Source organism: Marmota marmota, unplaced genomic scaffold, assembly GCF_001458135.2.
Source record: "Marmota marmota marmota unplaced genomic scaffold, marMar, whole genome shotgun sequence".
NCBI classification, from domain to species: Eukaryota; Metazoa; Chordata; class Mammalia; order Rodentia; family Sciuridae; genus Marmota; species Marmota marmota.
Genome location: NW_026000174.1, coordinates 15997774 through 16016522, shown reverse-complemented (window position 1 = coordinate 16016522; position 18749 = coordinate 15997774). Strand labels below are relative to the sequence as shown.

Sequence of the window (18749 nt, the reverse complement as noted above, 5' to 3'; positions counted from 1 at the left end):
TTTGCCTCCTATCTGTGACTATTACACCTCTCCCACCAACCCCAGTGTCCACTTTACCCCATCCCCATTCTCATCGCTCACTCTTTTTTTTTCTCTAGACATGGCCAAACGTGTAGCCAACTTGCTGCGGGTGGTACTGAGCCTGCAGCATGCCCCTGATGCAACCTCTGATTCAACGCCAGACCCTCATCGAGTCCCTTTGCGCCTGTTGGCTCCCCACATTGGTCGGCTCCCCATGCCTGAGGACTACGCCTTGGAGGAACTGCGCAGCCTCACACAGTCCTATCTGCGAGAACTGACTGTTGGAAGTCAGTGATCCCCAGGCTTTTGTCACCACACTCACATGCTGATGCACACTCACCACAGCAGTCCTCAGCATTGTTTTTATTGCCACTGTTTGCCATTCTCTGGGTTGGCTATGGAAACCACTCCTCCCTGCTGCCTCAGGCAGCATCCCACAGTTGTTCAGGGCTTTTCTTAATACTGAATATAGTGTAAGGGCTTCTGGAACCAAAAAAAAAAGGAGGCAAGTCTCCTTTTACCATCCTCAAGACCATTCAACATTTTTTCCCCCTTTTCAAAAATGGTCAATAAAGCTCCTTTGGCAGAATTCCCCAAAGAACCAGAGAATTCTTTTACCCTCCTAGCATTCTGGATCTTGTGACCCTCCATGCCAACCTGCTACCCTACTCCAGTCTATTTATACTAGGACTCTTTGAAAGGAAACAGAGATGATGGGACAATTGCACTGATTTAGAATTGTCCTTCCTTATCAGGTAACTATCCCCAGAAGGAAGGGTCATTTGTCTCTGAAGTAGATTGGCTAATTAACACTGAGTTTTGGAGTCAAAAGAGGGTTGGACTGATTTTGAAAACAGAACAGGGTCTTTCTGACACATTTAGGGTACAAGGGTGTGCCTGCCATGGAGGGACTGATGTTCAAGGTATGTGAATGTTCCATGAACACAATACCTTCCCTACTATTGTGTAGGCTGTCCTTGGTCACATATGTCTCTGGGAAGCTCCCAGAAACTTGGTTTAGTCCCTGCTTACTAGTCGTCCTTCTAGAACACCTGTCTGGATTTATCTGAAGAGTTTGGATAAAATGGCAGGTTAGGTAGCCCTACCTACCCCTCCCATTCTAACCCCAAAGCATTTCCCACCCTTCCAGAAGGTAAAACTCACTGAGGCAGACAAGGAGCTGGGCTTTAGGGGCAGGCAGAGGGCCTTCTCTACATTGCTGCCAGCTATGGGGATCCCCAGGGATTGGCCTGAGGCAGTTGATGGTCAGGGCTGTCCCAGACAACATGGCCACTCCTGGGTCTTTATGCATGAAGATTATGTAAAGGTTTTTATTAAAAAAATATATATATATATAAATAAATGATCTAGATTATTTTCTTCTTTTCTGAATCTACTTTCTTAAAAAAAATAAAATGAAATGTTTATAGCATTCCTGGTATTGGATTTCCCTTTGTATTTTTGGGCCTTCTTACATCAAAAATCTGTATGGTGGCCTTGTTTGATTTAATCTGTATTTGGAATGGAGAGTCTAAATAGAGATAGGCTGTGTTAAAGGGAGACTAATTTGGTGCTGAAGTGATACCACAAACTAGCCCAAAGGGCAAATTTACTGGCAAGGGAATTGATTATTAATTTTTACTGATTGCTACACATTTATGCACATAGATTTCCAGTTGATGGTCTTTATATTGCCCAATAGAATATATTTACCATTCAAAGCTTCTTTGCTTTTCTACTTGAGTATTTTTGTTTGTTTTTAAATCTCAAGTCATGCCATGCATGATGTTGTAGGACTGTCATCCCAGCTACTCAGGAAGCTGAGGCAGGAGGATTATAAATTCAAAGCCAGCCTGGGTTCAAAACCCTGTCTCAAAAAGGAATGGGGGTTGGGGTTGTAGCTTAGTGATAGAACACTTGGTTAGCATAATGAGGCACTGGGTTTGATTCTCAGCACCGCATATAAATAAACAAAAAAGTAAAGATCCATCAACAACTTAAAAAAGGGAATGGGGCTGAAACTGTTTGCCTGGCCAGTGCAAAGCCCTGAGTTCAATCCCCAGTGCCCCACATCCACACCCAAACAACAAACACCTGAGTCATGCACCTTTCCAAATTCAGATTCCTTTTTGTAAAGGCAATGATGATTCTGGATGTTGCTTTTACACAGGGCTATTTTGAGAGGAATCAAAAGAGCAAAATAAGTATTACTCAGGTTTTATTTTGATTTTTCAAACAAGCTGTGAGCAAATTCCAGTTAGGATTAGGCCAAAGACTTCTGGACTGAGATATTAGGGAATAAGAAAGCAGAGTGGTTCTTCCCTGTGGCCAGGGCTTCAATTAAACTTGGGGCCCTTGAGGACAATGTTATTCAGTTGGGAATCCCCCTCCCTCCATGACTGACCACCTGAGTGAGTGACAGAACACTGCTAGGTTTCTAGCAAAGAATTCTTAACCTGCTTTCTTTGCCAGAGGTGTTTTCAAGAGTGCTGTGATTAGCTTTTAGCAGTGTTAAAGACTGTTGAATATGGGCAGTATTTCTTTTTTCGAGTATTATTTCCTTCATATAAAAAGAGTTCTAAATCAAATGTTTATTATAAAAGCCATGTTGCATCATAGAGATTAGATACCACTTAAAGGTAAGAAATAAATCTCTTCTAGATCTCCAAATCCTATTTTTTTGTTTGTTGCCAGGAATTAAACCCAAAGGCACTTAACCACTGAGATGCATCACCAGCCCTTTTTATATTTTATTTTGAGACAGTGTCTCACTAAGTTGCTGAGGCTGGCTTCAAACCTACAATCCTCCTGCTTCAGCCTCCTGAGATTCTGGGATTACATGTGTGTGCCACCCAGCCCCACTATTTTTTTAAAATATTTGTTTTTTAGTTGTAGGTAGACATAAAGTCTTTATTTCATTTTTATTTGGTGCTGAGGTTTGAACCCAGTGCCTCACGTGTGCTAAGCAAGCACTTTACCACTGAGCCACAACCCCAGCTCCTAGCCCCATTTTTTAAAAAATGTTTTAATTTCCCAAAAATCAAAAGACCGTAACCAGTTTTCCCAAGACTCAACAGAGCTGTGAATCCAATTTGTTTACATGAATCATAATCTCAGCAGGGTCTACATAATACAGAGAGGGGCTGGGATTGTAGCTTAGTGGTAGAGCAATTGCCTTACACATGTGAGGCACTGGGTTTGATCTCACATCATATAAAAATAAAGTTATAAGAAATAGATAAAATATCAAAAAGAAAGTATACTAAGTCACCCTCTATCTTCTCTTTTATTTGGTACTAGGGATTAAACTCAGGGGCACTTCCACTGAGCCACATCCCCTGCCCTATTTTGTATTTTATTTTAGAGACAGGGTCTCACTGAATTGCTTAGCAGCTTGCCATTGCTGAGTCTGGCTTTGAACTTGCAATTCTCCTGTCTCAGTCTCCCAAGCTGCTGGGATTACAGGCATGCACCACCACGCACAGCACCCCCTCCATCTTTTTTTTTTTTTTTTTTTGGTGGTGGTGCTGAGGATTGAACCCACAGCCTTGTGCATTTGAGGCAAGCACTCTACCTACTGAGTTAAATCCCCAGCCCATCCCCTACAACTTTTTAATGCCCTTTATTTGTTGAAGTAATGGGCATCTGTCCTTTAGAATAGAGGGCTGGGGACTTCACTGTGCCTCTACTGCCGTATTTTTTATAAACTGTTGGTTAGATCTAGAGACTTGGTTCCCATTCTTTCCCACTTCTCCCAATACTTCATAGGTGGTGCTGTGTACTAAACTACTTTATTACTTCAAAGGACACATCTGGCTGTCCCACTTTGAAGGTGTTGTTTCAGGTCTTGTCAGCTTGATCATCCTTATAAATTCCTGTCAACTTTTTTCCTAACAATTGTGGCCAGGATTCCATCATTTCATTATTGTAAATCCTATAACTTTATATGTGTGGTCATCTCATTATTTTCAAATTAGAGATATAATAATGATTTACAATTTTTTTGCCATAATAACTCCTTAAAATTACCCACTTTAGGGGCTGGGATTGTGGCTCAGCGGTAGAGTGCTCGTGTAGCACGTGCGAGGCCCTGGGTTCGATCCTCAGCACCACATGGAAGTGGATAAATAAAATAAAGGTATTGTGTCCAACTACTACTAAAAAATAAATATTTTTAAAAATAAATATGTAACATACATTAAAAAGATTGCATGTGAAAATCTTAATAAATAAGTAAATAAATATTTTTTTTAAAAATCACCTACTTTTGGGGACTGGGGCTTTGGCTCAGCAGTAGCACACTTGCCTGGCATGTGTTAGGCACTGGGTTGAGTCTTAGCACCACGTATAAATAAATAAAATAAAGGTCTATCAACAACTTAAAATATAAATTAACCAATTTTGGACTATTAACTTTTTTTCAATATAACATTTTCACCCCAAAACATACTAAATATAAGAAATATTTCATTTGATACAGGGACTAATATTTATTTATTGAGTTTTTAATTTGGTTTCTTCCTGGCAAAGAAAACCAAAACCCAGAGAAATCAAGAAATGTGCAGATGATCACACAGCTTATGTGGGAGAGAAAATGGGAACTGAATTCTCAATTTGGTCTAACGAGAAAGTTTATATTCTTATCCTCATACCACTTCTATTGGCTCTGATTGTAGTTGACATTCTATTTCATATATCATGTGTTTTTTCATGTTGCTACAAAGCCTTCAAAACTTATTTATTTGTTCATTTATTTTTTGGTGTTGGGATCAAACCTAGGGTTTCACATAATGGCAAGTACATGCTTTATCACTGAGAATAGTCTACATGCCATTCTCCTATTATGAGTACCTACATTCCTCCCAAATCATTTTGTCATTAAAAGGAATTCTGAAACAAACAAGTTGCATCGTGTTGACATAAAGCAGTAATTCTAGAAGGAAGGGCAGGCTCTTCTCCTTTGATATTACCAGAAATCTTAATATGCATCACTCTTTGCTTCCCCATGTCTCTGCTCTCATTTGCTCCTCCTTGTTCTGCTCTTAGGAAAGAAGCTTCTAATTTCTCACTATTAAATATAATGTTAGCCATAAGATTTTTTGTTCTTTATTAAGTTGAGGAAGTTCCTCTTTGTTCTGAGTTTGCTAAGAGTTTTTAGAATGAAAGGGTGTTGGGTATTGTGAGCACTTGCATTTTGAAATGATGTGAAACACATGCAACATCCAGAGGGAGATTGGGAAGGTGGGTGGATATAGGGATCATGTAGGAGAGAGGACTGGGCTGGAGAAAGCAAGGAATTGACATATCTACAATATCTGATTCTAGGCCATGAATGTAATTGCCAGAAAAGTATGTATAGCCATTGGTCAGTTAATGGGCCAACTTTGACAAAAGCATGTAAAACTGCATGGTAAATACCTGTGAATTTTAAGTGTATGATCCTGAAGCTGTCCTAATTCACACCTTACAACAAATACTATTGATTGTCTACTACCTTAGGCACTTATCTTGTACTCTCTGGTTATTACATTTAATTCTTCAGCTTTCAAGGTGAGTACCAGTAATCCCATTATCCAGATTGAGAAAACTGAAACTCAGAGTTTCAATATCACCCAGATCAGACAGCTCATAAAGCTGAGCTGAAAGCCTAAACTTTCCCTCTAACCCCACACTGTCAGTGTTTGGACATTGTCGGGGAGGGAGGGGACGAAGTCAGACTGCAAGGACTCTGTGAAGAGGATACGGGCTGCATCCCCTGGCATGGCCTAAGGCTCAGCATGACTCCCACCAGGAGGGGAAAGGTTTCATGGCACAAAGCACCTAGCCTCACTGAGAGGAAAGCTGCAGGTGGAAAGCAAGCCTCCAGAATTCAGGCAATGGTTTCAGAGCTGGAAGAACAATTGCCATCCATGGGCCCTGGCCTCACACACCCTTAAGCCTATGGCTTATGACAACCTTAGAATGTACTCAGTCCTAGGATGGACTCAGCCTGAGTGCTGCTTTACAGAATTTGAATAATTTAGGTCCCAACAGCCTGAGGTGTCAGTTTCAATTGCTGTTTCCATGGGCACAGGTGCCCCAACCCTGTAAGCTAATAAAAAGGGCAAGGAGGGAGGGGCCACTATCCTATGCCTCAGAACCCTCAGGCTGATAACATTCCTACCCCTGGTTCTGTTGGGAGATCAACAAACTCACCTAGAGTTCAGGTGCAAAGAACAGAGGACAGAAGTCAGGGGGTTCTGAAACAAAAGGAGAAAGGGAGAGTGGAAAGGGGCAGAGAAAGATCAGAGTCAGGGAGGCAGAGGGACCAAGATGGTTACAGAAGAAAAGGAAATTGAGAGATTAGAAGTAAATGGTTACAGAGCATAGAAAGGGAGAGAGACTTCAGGCCAGAAGCGGTAAGAACCAGCAAAGAAGGAAAAAACAACAGGTGCCAAGGGCCACATACTAACATAGTAGGGCAGGTATGAATCAGAAGGTCAGATAACTAAAAGGGCCACAGAGTTCACCAGAGGGTAGGTGGACACAAGAGTTCTCAGTCTTTTTCTGATTTTCAGGTGCTGTCCACACCATTCTTGCTGGCTGGGCCTGATGCTGTCCTAGGTCTGGCCAGTGACCTGCCCCACCTCTGGCTGTAACAGGGCCATGGAGACCTGGAGTCACCACCTCTGCCTGGGCCTTCTGCTCCTGCTCCTGCTCTCGGCAGGTAGGAAGCTCAGTGAACCAGCCACAGCCTCTCCTGCTATTGCTGCTATTCCTCTTGCCCCAATGCTCTCTCCACATGGTCTCTCTTTTTCTTTCTCTTCAGTAATTTTTATGCTGGGAACAAGCTCTCAGGCTGGGACTGTGAAGGAAGGGAGTGCTAAAGAGGGTGAAAGGGGACTTGCCTGTCTGGGGTGGGAACAGTGACAGGGGGATCTTCCAGAGACAGAGCTGGAAAAGTCAGAGAAGGACCTTGAATGCCAGATCAGGGCTTTATCTTACAGCCAGTGGGAGCCCTTAAAGGTTTTAAGCAGGTACTGGCCTGGTCAGATTTGCATGTTTAAAAGCTTGATTTACAGGAGGCATGAAGGGTGGTAGGAGAGAATAAACTTGAGATAGGAGCAGCAGTGAGGATGCTGCTGCTGCCATGGCTCAGGAGGGAGGAAGTGTCCTGAGATGGAGAGGAGAGAATGGATTCAAGAGATGTCTAGCAGAATTTGGAGGACCTGACAGGATTTGGAGACTGACTGGATTGCAAGCGAAGAAGGAGAGAGAAGACAAAGGCAGGATAATTCCCAGATTTCCTGAGGTCACTAGGGATGCAGTTTGCTGAGATAGTAAACACAGATAATAAGCAGATTTTAGGAGTTAGGGGTGTAGCTCAGTGGTAGAAGACAACCTTAGAATGTACCAGGCCCTGGACTTGATCCCCAGCACCAAAAAAAAAAAAAAGTTTCAGAGCATGGGACAGGATTGAGAGAATAATGTTTAAGTCAGGGAATGAGGAAAATGTCTTAGGAAGGTTAGTGTGAGCTGGGTGCAGTGGTGCATGCCTGTAGTACCTGCTACTCAAGAGACTGAAGCAGGAGAATCCCACATTTGAGGCTAGCCTCAGCAACTTCACAAGGCCCTGTCTCAAAATGTTTTAAAAGAGGGGAGGCTAGGCCCTGGGTTCAATCCGCAGTACAGAGTGGGGAGGGAGACCTAATGTGTTTTACAAAGAGATAATGCTAGGCACAGTGGTATGCACCTATAGTCCCAGCTACCTAGGAGGCTGAGGCAAGAGCACAGGAGTTGAGACCGAGCAACACAGTGAGACCCTGTCTCAAAACAAGCAAGCAAACAAACAGACCAACTAACCAGTAGCTGACTGCAAAAGAGGGAATGTTCCATATATTGGAAGCTTTGGGAAAAACAGTTGAAATGTAGATGAAGGAGTGGAAAGATTTGAGAGAATAGAGGTACAGGATAATAGAATTCAGAATACCTGGATAACAATTTGGATTCCTGTGGCCTATTTGGGTCCTTCTAGCCTCTGTAGCAAGGCAGGAAGAATCCAGGTCCTTGGGCAGGGAAGAGTGGGGAAGAAATAGTCAGCATTGCTCCAGAGACGAGTTCCATGGTCTTTACTTAATTCCTCCCTAGAGGCAGACCAGGGAGGAAAGAGCCATAGCTAAAGGGACAGAGGACAAATATCAGAAGGCTATAAAATAGTGAAGCAGATGATAAGGTTCCAGCCAGGGGTGGAGGATATGAGCAAAGAGCCCCTCGACTAGGGTCATGTATGGACAACCCTTCTAATCAATCCTCCAGAGTGCTTGGGAGCTGAGGGCAGGCTGGCTCACAAGCTGTTCCGTGACCTCTTCGCCAACTACACAAGTGCCCTCAGACCTGTGGCAGACACAGACCAGACTCTGAATGTGACCTTGGAAGTGACATTGTCCCAGATCATCGATATGGTGCGTTATGGTGGTAGTACAGCTGTAGAATGTTATTTGTAACCATGTCAAGGGGACAAAGGGATAAGAGATGGGGATTATTATCCCAACAATTCTTTATCTGCAAGCATTATATTAACAACAATGATAACATCTATTAATTGTGGGGTTCCCACTGTGCCCAACACTTTGCCCACCTGAACTCAATCTCATACCTGAATCTCACCCCATGTAACTGCTGAAGAAAGTGAGGCCAAGGTGACATAACAAGTACTAGACTGTATATACAAATCATTTTAGTGGGTGCTGACCAGAATCCTGTAGGTGAGTATGCACAAAGAGGGCAAGATATGTTTATACAGATGTCTACTCCCTACCCCCACCAGGATGAACGGAACCAGGTGCTGACCCTGTACCTGTGGATCCGGCAGGAATGGATGGATGCCTACCTACGATGGGACCCCAATGCCTATGGTGGCCTGGATTCCATCCGCATCCCCAGTAGTCTTGTGTGGCGGCCAGACATCGTGCTCTATAACAAGTACTGCCTGCCTGGGCCCCTCCCCTTTCCTATCCCTTTAGAGAGTTGCCCTTAGCCCTGGGTGTGTATTGATCCCCCTCCCCACCACCTAATCTCTGTTGCTATGCTGCCCAGGAAACTCTCCCTGGGACCCATCTAAAATACCAGAAGCTCACAGACCCTCCATGGGGCCCCCATTTTAGGCTGTCCCAAGCCAACTCAGACTGAATGTGTCCTGGGAACCCGTTACATGGTTCTGACCAATTATGTCTCTCAAAGAAAGATGTCTGTGGTACATTACCTCTCTGGCACCCTCCACTCTGCAAGACCAGCTCGAAGTCTCAGGGATTCCCAGAGCTTTCTCTTCCAGGGTCTAGCTCTCTGAAGCATTCTTTTATGACACCTTAATCAGTTCTGTCTCTCCCAAATAATACGTGGTATTACATAGCTTTCCCGTGGCCCTCTAATGAGTTTTGAAGATGATACCCAAGGATACTCCCAACATCACCACCAGTTTTACAAAAGCCTTTTTGTCCTGTCCTGGGCTAGCACTGTGTCCCTTCAGACTCCTTCAGGCACTACATATTTTAGACCTCCAAAGGTGGAATTTCACTTTACGGCATACTCCACCCTTGGTGCTGCACTGCCCTCTATGAATTAAGGGGCACTCTTCCGCTGTGGCCACTTTGGTGAGCCTCGTCCCGCTTGCTCGCAGGGCTGACGCGCAGTCATCAGCATCCGCCAGCACGAATGTGGTTGTGCGGCATGATGGCGCAGTGCGCTGGGATGCACCGGCCATCACGCGTAGCTCATGCCGCGTAGACGTGTCAGCCTTCCCATTCGACGCTCAGCGCTGTGGACTGACGTTTGGCTCATGGACACATGGTGGGCATCAGCTGGATGTGCGGCCTCGTGGCGCCGCCGCCAGCCTGGCTGACTTCGTGGAAAACGTGGAGTGGCGTGTGCTGGGCATGCCGGCCCGGCGGCGTGTGCTCACCTATGGCTGTTGCTCAGAGCCCTACCCCGACGTGACCTTCACGCTGCTGCTGCGCCGCCGCGCTGCCGCCTATGTGTGCAACCTGCTGCTTCCCTGCGTGCTCATCTCGCTGCTTGCGCCACTCGCCTTCCACCTACCAGCTAATTCGGGAGAGAAGGTGTCACTCGGGGTCACCGTGCTACTGGCGCTCACCGTCTTCCAGCTGCTCCTGGCTGAGAGTATGCCGCCAGCAGAGAGCGTGCCACTTATCGGTGAGCCCGCCTGGACGTTGGGAGAGGTGGTCCCCTTCTGGGCTGAGGCTCCTGGGCATCCATAATACAGGGCAGGGGAGCGCTGAGCTCCAGCCCAACCAGGAGCGGATTCAGGGATTGAGGCCGCAGAGTGGCTCTGCTTCAGTGGGAGAGAGTGAGTCATGGGCGCATCCTGCATTTTGAAGTGAGGGGAAAAAAGTAGAAAAGCCCTCACCACTAGGGGCGGGAAGGAGTCAGTCTTGGGGCTTTGATGAAGGAAGATCATATAATAATAGGCAAAATGTATTGTGTGCTCCCTGTGTGCCAGGCATTCTTCTGTGTGTTTGACATTTATTAACTTAGGTGAGCATTACCACAGACGTCTGTGGACAACGTCTTGTTGTCCCAGTTGTATAGAAAGGATTGGCATGTAGCCTGAGAGTATGCCCATAACTATATGGGCCTCCACCAGTGTAGAAAACAAGCAGGAGGCAGGCAACTTCTGAGGGTGCACTGGGAGGGATGAGGAATGAGGAGAACTGGGCTCTTAACTCCTTTGTTTTTCTATTCATTGGGTTTGAAGAGTCCTCAAAGCCTTCTGGAGGGCTTCTATTTAGGGGGAGGCAGCTGAGAAACTCATGATCCTGAAGTTCTTTGGGACCCCAACTGGTTATTTCTCTTACAGGGAAGTACTACATGGCCACTATGACCATGGTTACATTCTCGACAGCACTTACCATCCTTATCATGAATCTGCATTACTGTGGTCCCAGTGCCCGCCCAGTACCAGCCTGGGCTAGGGTCCTCCTGCTAGGACACCTGGCAAGAGGCCTGTGTGTGCGAGAACGAGGGGAGCCCTGTGGACAGCCCAGGCCACCGGAGCCAGTCCCCAGCCCCCAGCCGCCTGCTGGCCCCCCAGCAGGGCCTTGCCATGAGCCACATTGTCTGTGCAGGCAGGAAGCCCTATTACACCATGTATCCACCATTGCCAGCACCTTCTGCAGCCACAGGGCTGCCCAGCGCCGCCGTGAAGACTGGAAGCGCCTGGCACGTGTGATGGACCGCTTCTTCCTGGGAATCTTCTTTTCCATGACCCTGGTCATGAGTCTTCTGGTGCTGGTACAGGCCCTGTGAGGAGCTGGGACTGGGTCCCAGAAAGCATCCATAGCCACAGCAGCCACAGGATGGATGGCAAAAGCCAGGTGGTTGTTGATCCTCAAATAATCCAGCCTCTCCTTACTGCTGCTAAGACCCTGGGAAACCCTCTCTTCAGAATCAGTACTGCTGATTTCACAATCTACAAGGAACCCTTGTTGTGTCCATGCCCTGACTAAGCGGGATCCAGATCCTAACACTGCCCTAATTCCTAAAGAAGAACTCCAGGAAGGATCAAGATCGAAGTATAAACTTGGACAGAACTGAATGACCATGCTCAGAGTTAGAGCTCTTAGTGGGGAAAGAGCAGGTGATTACATAAGAAACAGCAGCGGGGTATGGTGGTGCACCCCTGTAATCCCAGCAGCTCAGGAGGCTAAGGAAGGAGGATCACACAAGTTTGAGGCCCACCTCAGCAATTAGCGAGACCCTGTCTCAAAAATTAAAAAAGGCCTGGGAATGTAGCTCAGTGTTAAAATGTCCTGGATTCAATCCCCAGCTCAGGAAGGAAGGAAGAAGGAAGAGAAGGAAGAGGGTTACTGCATTTCCTGTCTTTATAGGCAGCCACTGCTTTGGAAACATGGTTGGTCTTGCCTATCACTATCTAGGGCTCAGGGAAAACAATTCGTTGTCTGCTTTCCAGAGCAAGAAGTGAAACAGACATCTGTTTCCAAAGCCTTAATCTATAATAAAGTGTGTGCCTAGTATCTCCTTGATGTCCTGTCTTCCCCTGGTGGTCTATGGTGGCAGAAGTCAGGGATCCATGTTTTTCTCTAGAGACAGGCACCTCAGGACTCATGAATCACAGCATAAATTAACATCTTTGCTGACAAGAAAACTGGGATTTGGCTGGGACTCTCAGAGAGGGCCTAAAGCTCTATTTCTTCTTCTCTCTGAGCTCTGGACTTAGATGCAGTCCATCCAATTCCCACACACTTACATTTGGCGAGCTTGAAAGTGTCCAAAGTAGGGGCAGTGCAGAGACCAGCCTTTCACAGGAATTTGTCCCTTTCTGACTTCCACACAGTTCCAGGCATTATCTCTGTGCCTCAGACTCGGTCCCTATCCTCAGGAATCTCACAATCTGATATGGGAAGCATTCACAGAGGCAGGGCCCATAACCCAGGCAGGTGGCAGAGGTCAGAGAAGGCTTCCTGGAGGAGTGAATTAGAGCTTTCCAGGTAAATATGTGAAGCATTTGAATTACACTAGCAAGTCCTATGGCCAAGTGCTTTCCTACCCAGTCAGCCCCCAATAAATTGAAATCTCTTCTATCTCCAAGTGAGTGATTGCCTGTTCTGGAATCCTCCTGCCTCTAGTCAGAGTATCATTCCTAGCACCCTGGTGGAAGATTCAGTCCCTAAATTCTTTATTGTGTCTCCAGGTCTGAGAGGTCTGGAAGCTGTCAGAGAAGGTCCCAGATCCCTGCAAATGGGTTTACCAGGCATCTTGGCTACACTTAAAGTACACACATGGCCAACATCCTTAGGTTGGCAGAATGTCAGGTAAGGCTGCTCAGTGTCTGATGGATCAGAGGAAGCCTGGACTCTCTGGAAGGGACCCCACGACAAGGAACTGGAGCAGCAGCAGAAGGGACCAGACTGTGAAGAGGGAGCCTTGACCTGTAGCTGCAGGGAAAGCAAAGATGGGGAGGGAGAGAGAGATTTAGGAGCAAAGTGAGGACATTATGAAACAAGACGGAGGGGCTGGGATTGTGGCTCAGCGGTAGAATGCTTGCCTAGCTAAGGCACTGGGTTCTATTCTCAGCACCACATAAAATAAAGATATTGAATCCATCTACAACTAAAAAAAATATTAAAAAGAAAAAAAATAAAATGGGCTGAGGTTGTGGCTCAGTGGTAGAGCACTCACCTCGCTCGTGTGAGGCCCTAGGTTCAATCCTCAGCACGGCATAAAAATAAATAAAGGTATTGTGTCCAACTATAACTAAAAAAGAAAAAAGAAACAGGATGGAGAAACTGTCAGAGTGTGCAGGACTGATACACAAAATATAATGGAAGACAGATGAAACGCAAGAATTGAGAGAGTAAGGTAGACTAATATAGAGATCAGTGAGAGCCCAGGTTCCCCTTCCAGAGGTCTTTAGGTTGAACCCCATGCCTTCTGAAGTCGACAAAAATGTGGTGTGAGGGTGGGATAGAATGAGGGATAGAGATCTGAATGAGGTCTAGTAATGCTAAACTTGGCTCCTCTGCCCATACCTGGTAGGAGACATGCTGGGTAGACTGTGGGGGAGACATCCTAAATTCTTCCAGTGTCTGAAATTATATCAGAACTTAAAGAAGAGGCCTGAGTTTGTGGCTGGGATAGCCTCTGGTCTTGGCTTTGCCACTTATTCTGTCACCTTAGGCAAGTCGCTTCTGTCTCTGGTCTCACTTTACTATATATAATGAGGTCCATAATCCTGTTCTGCCTCCTTCTATCAGACTATTGTCTGGTAAGGATAGATGAGATGATGTGTGGGGAAGGTGGGAGCCATCCTGTAGGGTGGTTCAGAGTTTGGTTCTACAGCCCCTTAGGAGCTGTGTGGCCAAGGGCTGGTTGCTTCTCTCTGGGCCTTAGTTCTGTTTTCCATAGAATGGGGTGATACTGGAGTATGGTAGGATAATGTTGTGATGCACCTGGAACTCTTAAGTACTACTGTCAGGAGAATGGGGAGAACAAAATGAGACTGGGATCCTTCCTGCCGGTGACTTGGAGAGCCCCCAAGAGAGGAAGGGAGGAAGGACCCACAGCTGGGGGCAGGGGAGTTGCTGTTTCTTCTCTGGAAGTAGCCTATTTCCTCAAAGAGAAGTGGTGGCCCAGGTAAGCCCTAGCATAGATAGGTGTTCAAAGGAAGAGAAGAAACCCTGGTGACATCTGGTCTTATTTGCTTATTTACAAATAGGGAAATTGAGGCCCAGAGAAAAACAGGTTGGTCATAGAGAAAATTAAAGTAGAGGCGGGACTAGAATCCAGACTTCCAGAACCCAAGACCAGGCCTTGGCCTTCAAAGGTGGGTCTGAGCAAGTACTGAATACATTAATAGGGACAGTGGGTTCTGTAGCTGAAGTAAAAGGCCATCCCTACCCTGAGTCTCTCGGATGCCTGCGGCCCTTACCTGAGTTATCCAGATGACAGGATCCAGACTTGCACTTCTTGTCTGTAGGAAACAAAGAGCAAAAAATCAACAAAAGCCTCAGTATCTTTCCAGGTGAAAAGAACCCTCAGAGCTCTGGTGACTCAGCCCTGTCTTGCTTAGAAAAAGCTGGTCCATTTCCTTCTAGTTCTGCTGGTCCATTTCCCTCTAGCCCAGGATGGGAATTCCCTGGGCTGTTTAACTTGATCCATGAGCAGTGGGGCCAGAAGGCAGTCATCAAAGCTAGGGCCCCTTCTGGGCGACTTTTGCTCCCATAGCTGTAACTGTGCCTCCTTGCTACACTCACCTCTCCGGCTCCTTGAACCAGCCAAGGGGACTTGTGTTTTGGCCTGTCTTCTCTGTCAGCTCATGTCATTATGCTTCCTGTCCAAATTGGGACCAGAAGCCACAATGGACCATTTTAGCCGGGGTCACAGTTCTGTCCTCTATGAAAACTGAGCCTTGGGCTGGGGCTGTAGCTCAGTAGCACAGCACTTGTCTACCATGTGTGAGGCACTGGGTTCAATCCTCAGCACCACATAAAAAAGTAAATAAATAAAAATAAAGGCATGTTGTCCATCTACAACTATTTAAAAAGAATAAATAAAACTGAGCCTTGCTCGGCCAGGAACAGCAGTGCACAGCCTCTTCAGAAATTAATGGACCTGTCTTCACCTCATGATTCTGTCTCCAGCCAGACCCAGGATGGGACAGGAGGGGCAATCAACACCTGCCTGACCTAAGCCTGAAGTGAAACTTTGGAGTGTAACGCCAGCTGCTGTCTCGCCCCCTCCCAACCCAGCACATGATACAGCACACAATTCCTATTCTGTATTATAAATATGCTTCTCCTAGAAATGGAAGTTGGGACTTTCACTCATTTTTGGCCACAGCAGTCTGTGTATTGATTCTGTAGCTGGAAATGAGTTCCTTTCCTGCTGGGAGAAGAGTGTGACCAGGTGTGCCTGCCCCCTCAGATAGCTTATGACCCTGCCTTGGTCAGGGAGCCCTCTTTAGCCTCCCATCAAGCAGGTGGCCATCTGTGGCCTAGATACCTTCAGGGACTAGAAGCATTCCACTTCAGAAACAATGGGAGGCTGGAGGGACTGTGCCATGACTGCTGCTCCTCACTGATGGCTTACTTTTAATACGTATGAAGGTATCCCTGGGACACAGGACAGGGCTCAGTTTTGCCAAAATCCTTTGTAGATGCAGAAGCCCACTTTTCTGCACAGTTTTGACCCTGTGCCCCTCCTCACCTTTGATGTACTCGCAATTGTATGTGCTGCGCTTGCCCAGGGCACGGAGGTAGATGCGGGCTGGGCCTTGGGCGGGTCGGCTGGCATTGATCACCTGGAAGGTCTCAAACGGTGGGATTAGCACCTCCTCCTCTCCAGGGAAAAAGGAGTAACCCTTGATAGGAGCCCCAAGGCAGGTCCAGATGCCAAAGAAGGTGTCCTCTCCAAACTGCTGGGCTGCAACATTCTGCAGGGATGCGGAGGCAAAGCCCCCTAGTCTTACCGTAGCCCCAGGCCCTGCTGTCCGGAAGCGCAGGCCATGCACCCCTCGGTACACCTGGCGGCACTGGGGTGAACGCTGACCCCTGCCCAGCAGCTGCAAGGCCTCAGTCAACAGGAAGTGGAGTGTCTTGAAGGAGAAGTGATGGAGGTAGTGAGCCCGAGAGCGGCCTGCCTCGCGCACGGCTGCATTGAACTCCTTGTGCAGGGGGCTGTTGGCTGTATAGGCCAAGAGGGCCACCCCATGCTCATCTCGGAAGCCTGGAGGTGGTGGGGGAAGGCGGGTAGGGCTGAGGCCCCACATTGGCCCCCAGGTCTGGCGCTCCTGCCATTGACTGTTTGCCAGTGCCCAGCCATCTGCATACACTTTATTGGTCTGAAACTCCGTGTGGTTGAGATCTGTAAGGGCAGCCATCATAGCTGCTGCACAGCCAGTGTACTGGTCATCAAAGGAGGCTGGGGCCATGTCTAGGGGTGTTTCTTGAGAGAAGACATCTCGTTGTGTGATGAGGTGGCTGTGGACCTGAATGGGAGGGAGCAGCAAGGACGAGAGGATATGCCCCTGTGAGAATGAGGCCCTTATTACCCAGTTCTCCCTCCATGAGATAAGGCTTGAGAAAGGCATAAAGGGCCCAAGCACACCTGGAGGGGTAGAGGATTTGGAACTGCCGGTTGTAAGCTCCCCAAGACCAGCATTGGGGTTGCCCCCTTAGGCAGAGTGATCCCCAAGGGAAGTGACATTCCTTCCACCCTCTGTTTCTCCTTCCAGGGTTCAGAAGCTGACAGCCAAGCTCCCTGCTGGGGTGATGGGGACAGTAGAGGATACTGTACCTGAAGTGTGTCCATGAGGCCCATGGACACAAGTAGCAAAGGCATCATGGCAGGAATCTGCATATTGGAGGTGACCCTGGGCAAGTTGCTGTGTCTTTTTCCTCATCTGGAAAATTGCAATGTTAATCTACACAGTTTAATAAATGTTAATTGACACCTAGTGTGTGCCACTCCCAGTGCTTCGCACAGAGCACCCAAGATATAAATGAAGGTTCAGAATAGAGAGGACTCTTTTTTTTTTTTTAATTCTTTTTTTTTAAAGTTGTTGATGGACCTTTATTTTATGTATTTGTATGTGGTGCTGAGAATCGAACCCAGTGCCTCACACTTGCTAGGCAAGCACCCTACCACTGAGCCACAACCCCAGCCCAAGAGAACTCTTCTTGCTGGAAGGAACATGGGAGACTTCCTGGAGGAGATGACATGTAACTAGGATCAATATAACAGCAAGTTGAGACTTGGTGAGAAAAAGTTGGGGCTTGAAGAGAAAAAGGAGTTTGGGGCAGCAGCAATGGAAAGAGTAAAGGTACCAGAAGGAGGAACTTTGAGGATAAAGAGTGAATAACATGTTATCTAGTCTGGCAGAGCTTGTGGGGATGGGAATGTTGGGAAGACCAGTCGTGAAGGGACTGGGCTTCACCTCACAAGGGATGTGAGGCCAGAACAGGGGCAGTTCCAGGAGCAGTCAGCAGGTGGGGCCATAGCAGGACTCTAGGGACAGACAAAGCAGGGCCTGGGGGCATCCAGAGGTCCTCCACTTTCTCTGCAGATCTCTTGAGCCCTCTTCTCCCAAACCTCAGCTGCTTCCGGTGAGGGATTGATAGAGACCCCTGGTGCTGGGAGAGAGGAGTGTACAGAGGGCATCCACCTCCCCTGGGAAGCAGGATGAACCACAGCTTCCTGCACCCTGAGGGCCCAAAGTGACTGAGAAGAGGGTGTTCCAGCACTGGGTCAGGATCGGACAGGTGGTCTCTAATTCAGGGCTGCTGCTACTGTGCTGCATCTTTCTTCTTCCTCCCTGCCTCTCCCTTTTGGAGGGGATGGTACTCAGGGGCACTTAATCACTGAGCCACATCCCCATCCCTAATTTGTATTTTTTATTTAGAGACAGGATCTCACTGAGTTGCTTAGCACCTCACTTTTGCTGAGGCTGGCTTTGAACTCGAGACCCTCCTGGTCTCAGCTTTCCGGGCTACTGGGATCACAGGTGTGCACCACCACATCCGGCCTTCCTCTTTTTTATTATTTTATTTCGAAGTAATATGTGCTTGCTGCCAGGTAAGTAGGTATATGAAACACAAAATCCAAGTTCCCTTTCTTCTTTCACTTTCTGCACACGTCCTTCCCACTCTTACCTACCCCTGCCAGTGGGAACAGAGAGACCAGTGATAAGGGTATCTTTCAGAACTTTCTCAGAGAATATACAAATAATATATTTAAATGCATATATATAGTTTTCTATAGACAGCTGGTTTAATTTATTATTTTTATTTTGTGGTATTGTATTGGGGTGCTCTGCCACTGAGCTACATCCCCAGCACTTTTTTTTTGTACCAAGGATCAAATCCAGGGGCACTTAACCACTGAGCCACATCCCAGCCTTTTTTATTTTTATTTTTTAAATATATTTTTAGTTGTAGATGGACACAATACCTTTAGTTTATAGATTTATTTTTTTATGTGGTGCTGAAGATCAAACCCAGTGCCTCACACATGCTAGGCAAGCACTCTACCATTGAGCCACAACTCCAGCCCCTTATTTTTTATTTTCAGACAGGTTTTCAACAAGTTGCTTAGGACCTTGCTGAGTTGCTGAGGCTGGCTTTGAATTTGTGATCCACCTGCCTCAGCCTCCCAAGTCACTGGGATTACAGGCATGTGCCACTGTGTCCAGCTTATCCCTACCACTTTAAAATTTT

General features: G+C 46.8%; 3 protein-coding genes across 9 annotated transcripts in view; 2 read left to right on the top strand and 1 right to left on the bottom strand.

The window, feature by feature from the left end:
• The window catches only part of Nup98 (nucleoporin 98 and 96 precursor), a 114644-nt gene extending 113248 nt beyond the window's left edge, over positions 1-1396 (top strand). For all 7 annotated transcript variants that reach the window (XM_048788158.1, XM_015477516.2, XM_048788157.1 and 4 more), the window contains one exon: positions 99-1396. In XM_048788158.1, the coding sequence (XP_048644115.1) occupies positions 99-316 (218 nt within the window). In that variant the 3' untranslated portion in view covers positions 317-1396. The remainder of the gene's footprint in view (positions 1-98) is intronic.
• Positions 1397-6666: 5270 nt separating this feature from the next.
• Chrna10 (cholinergic receptor nicotinic alpha 10 subunit) lies at positions 6667-12035 on the top strand. Its single transcript, XM_015477513.2, has 5 exons — positions 6667-6727; positions 8317-8462; positions 8828-8982; positions 9677-10209; positions 10874-12035. Exons 1-5 carry the CDS (start codon positions 6667-6669, stop codon positions 11320-11322), a joined length of 1344 nt encoding a protein of 447 aa, XP_015332999.1. The 3' UTR covers positions 11323-12035.
• Positions 12036-12565: 530 nt separating this feature from the next.
• On the bottom strand, positions 12566-17534 carry Art1 (ADP-ribosyltransferase 1). Its single transcript, XM_015477512.2, has 4 exons — positions 16831-17534; positions 15742-16522; positions 14465-14506; positions 12566-12971 (listed from the first exon to the last, which is right to left on the bottom strand). The coding sequence occupies exons 1-4, from the start codon at positions 16891-16893 to the stop codon at positions 12874-12876; spliced, it is 984 nt and encodes a 327-aa protein (XP_015332998.1). The 5' UTR covers positions 16894-17534; the 3' UTR covers positions 12566-12873.
• Positions 17535-18749: the final 1215 nt, after the last annotated feature.

Coding starts and splice junctions, on each gene's coding strand:
- Chrna10 (XM_015477513.2), top strand. CDS start 6,667: ATGGAGACCTGGAGTCACCACCTCTGCCTGGGCCTTCTGCTCCTGCTC. Junction 8,463..8,827: donor TGTCCCAGATCATCGATATG/GTGCGTTATGGT, acceptor TACCCCCACCAG/GATGAACGGAACCAGGTGCT. Junction 8,983..9,676: donor GACATCGTGCTCTATAACAA/GTACTGCCTGCC, acceptor GCTTGCTCGCAG/GGCTGACGCGCAGTCATCAG.
- Art1 (XM_015477512.2), bottom strand. CDS start 16,893: ATGCAGATTCCTGCCATGATGCCTTTGCTACTTGTGTCCATGGGCCTC. Junction 14,507..15,741: donor CAATTGCGAGTACATCAAAG/GTGAGGAGGGGC, acceptor TGTTTCCTACAG/ACAAGAAGTGCAAGTCTGGA. Junction 12,972..14,464: donor CTGTCATCTGGATAACTCAG/GTAAGGGCCGCA, acceptor CTTTCCCTGCAG/CTACAGGTCAAGGCTCCCTC.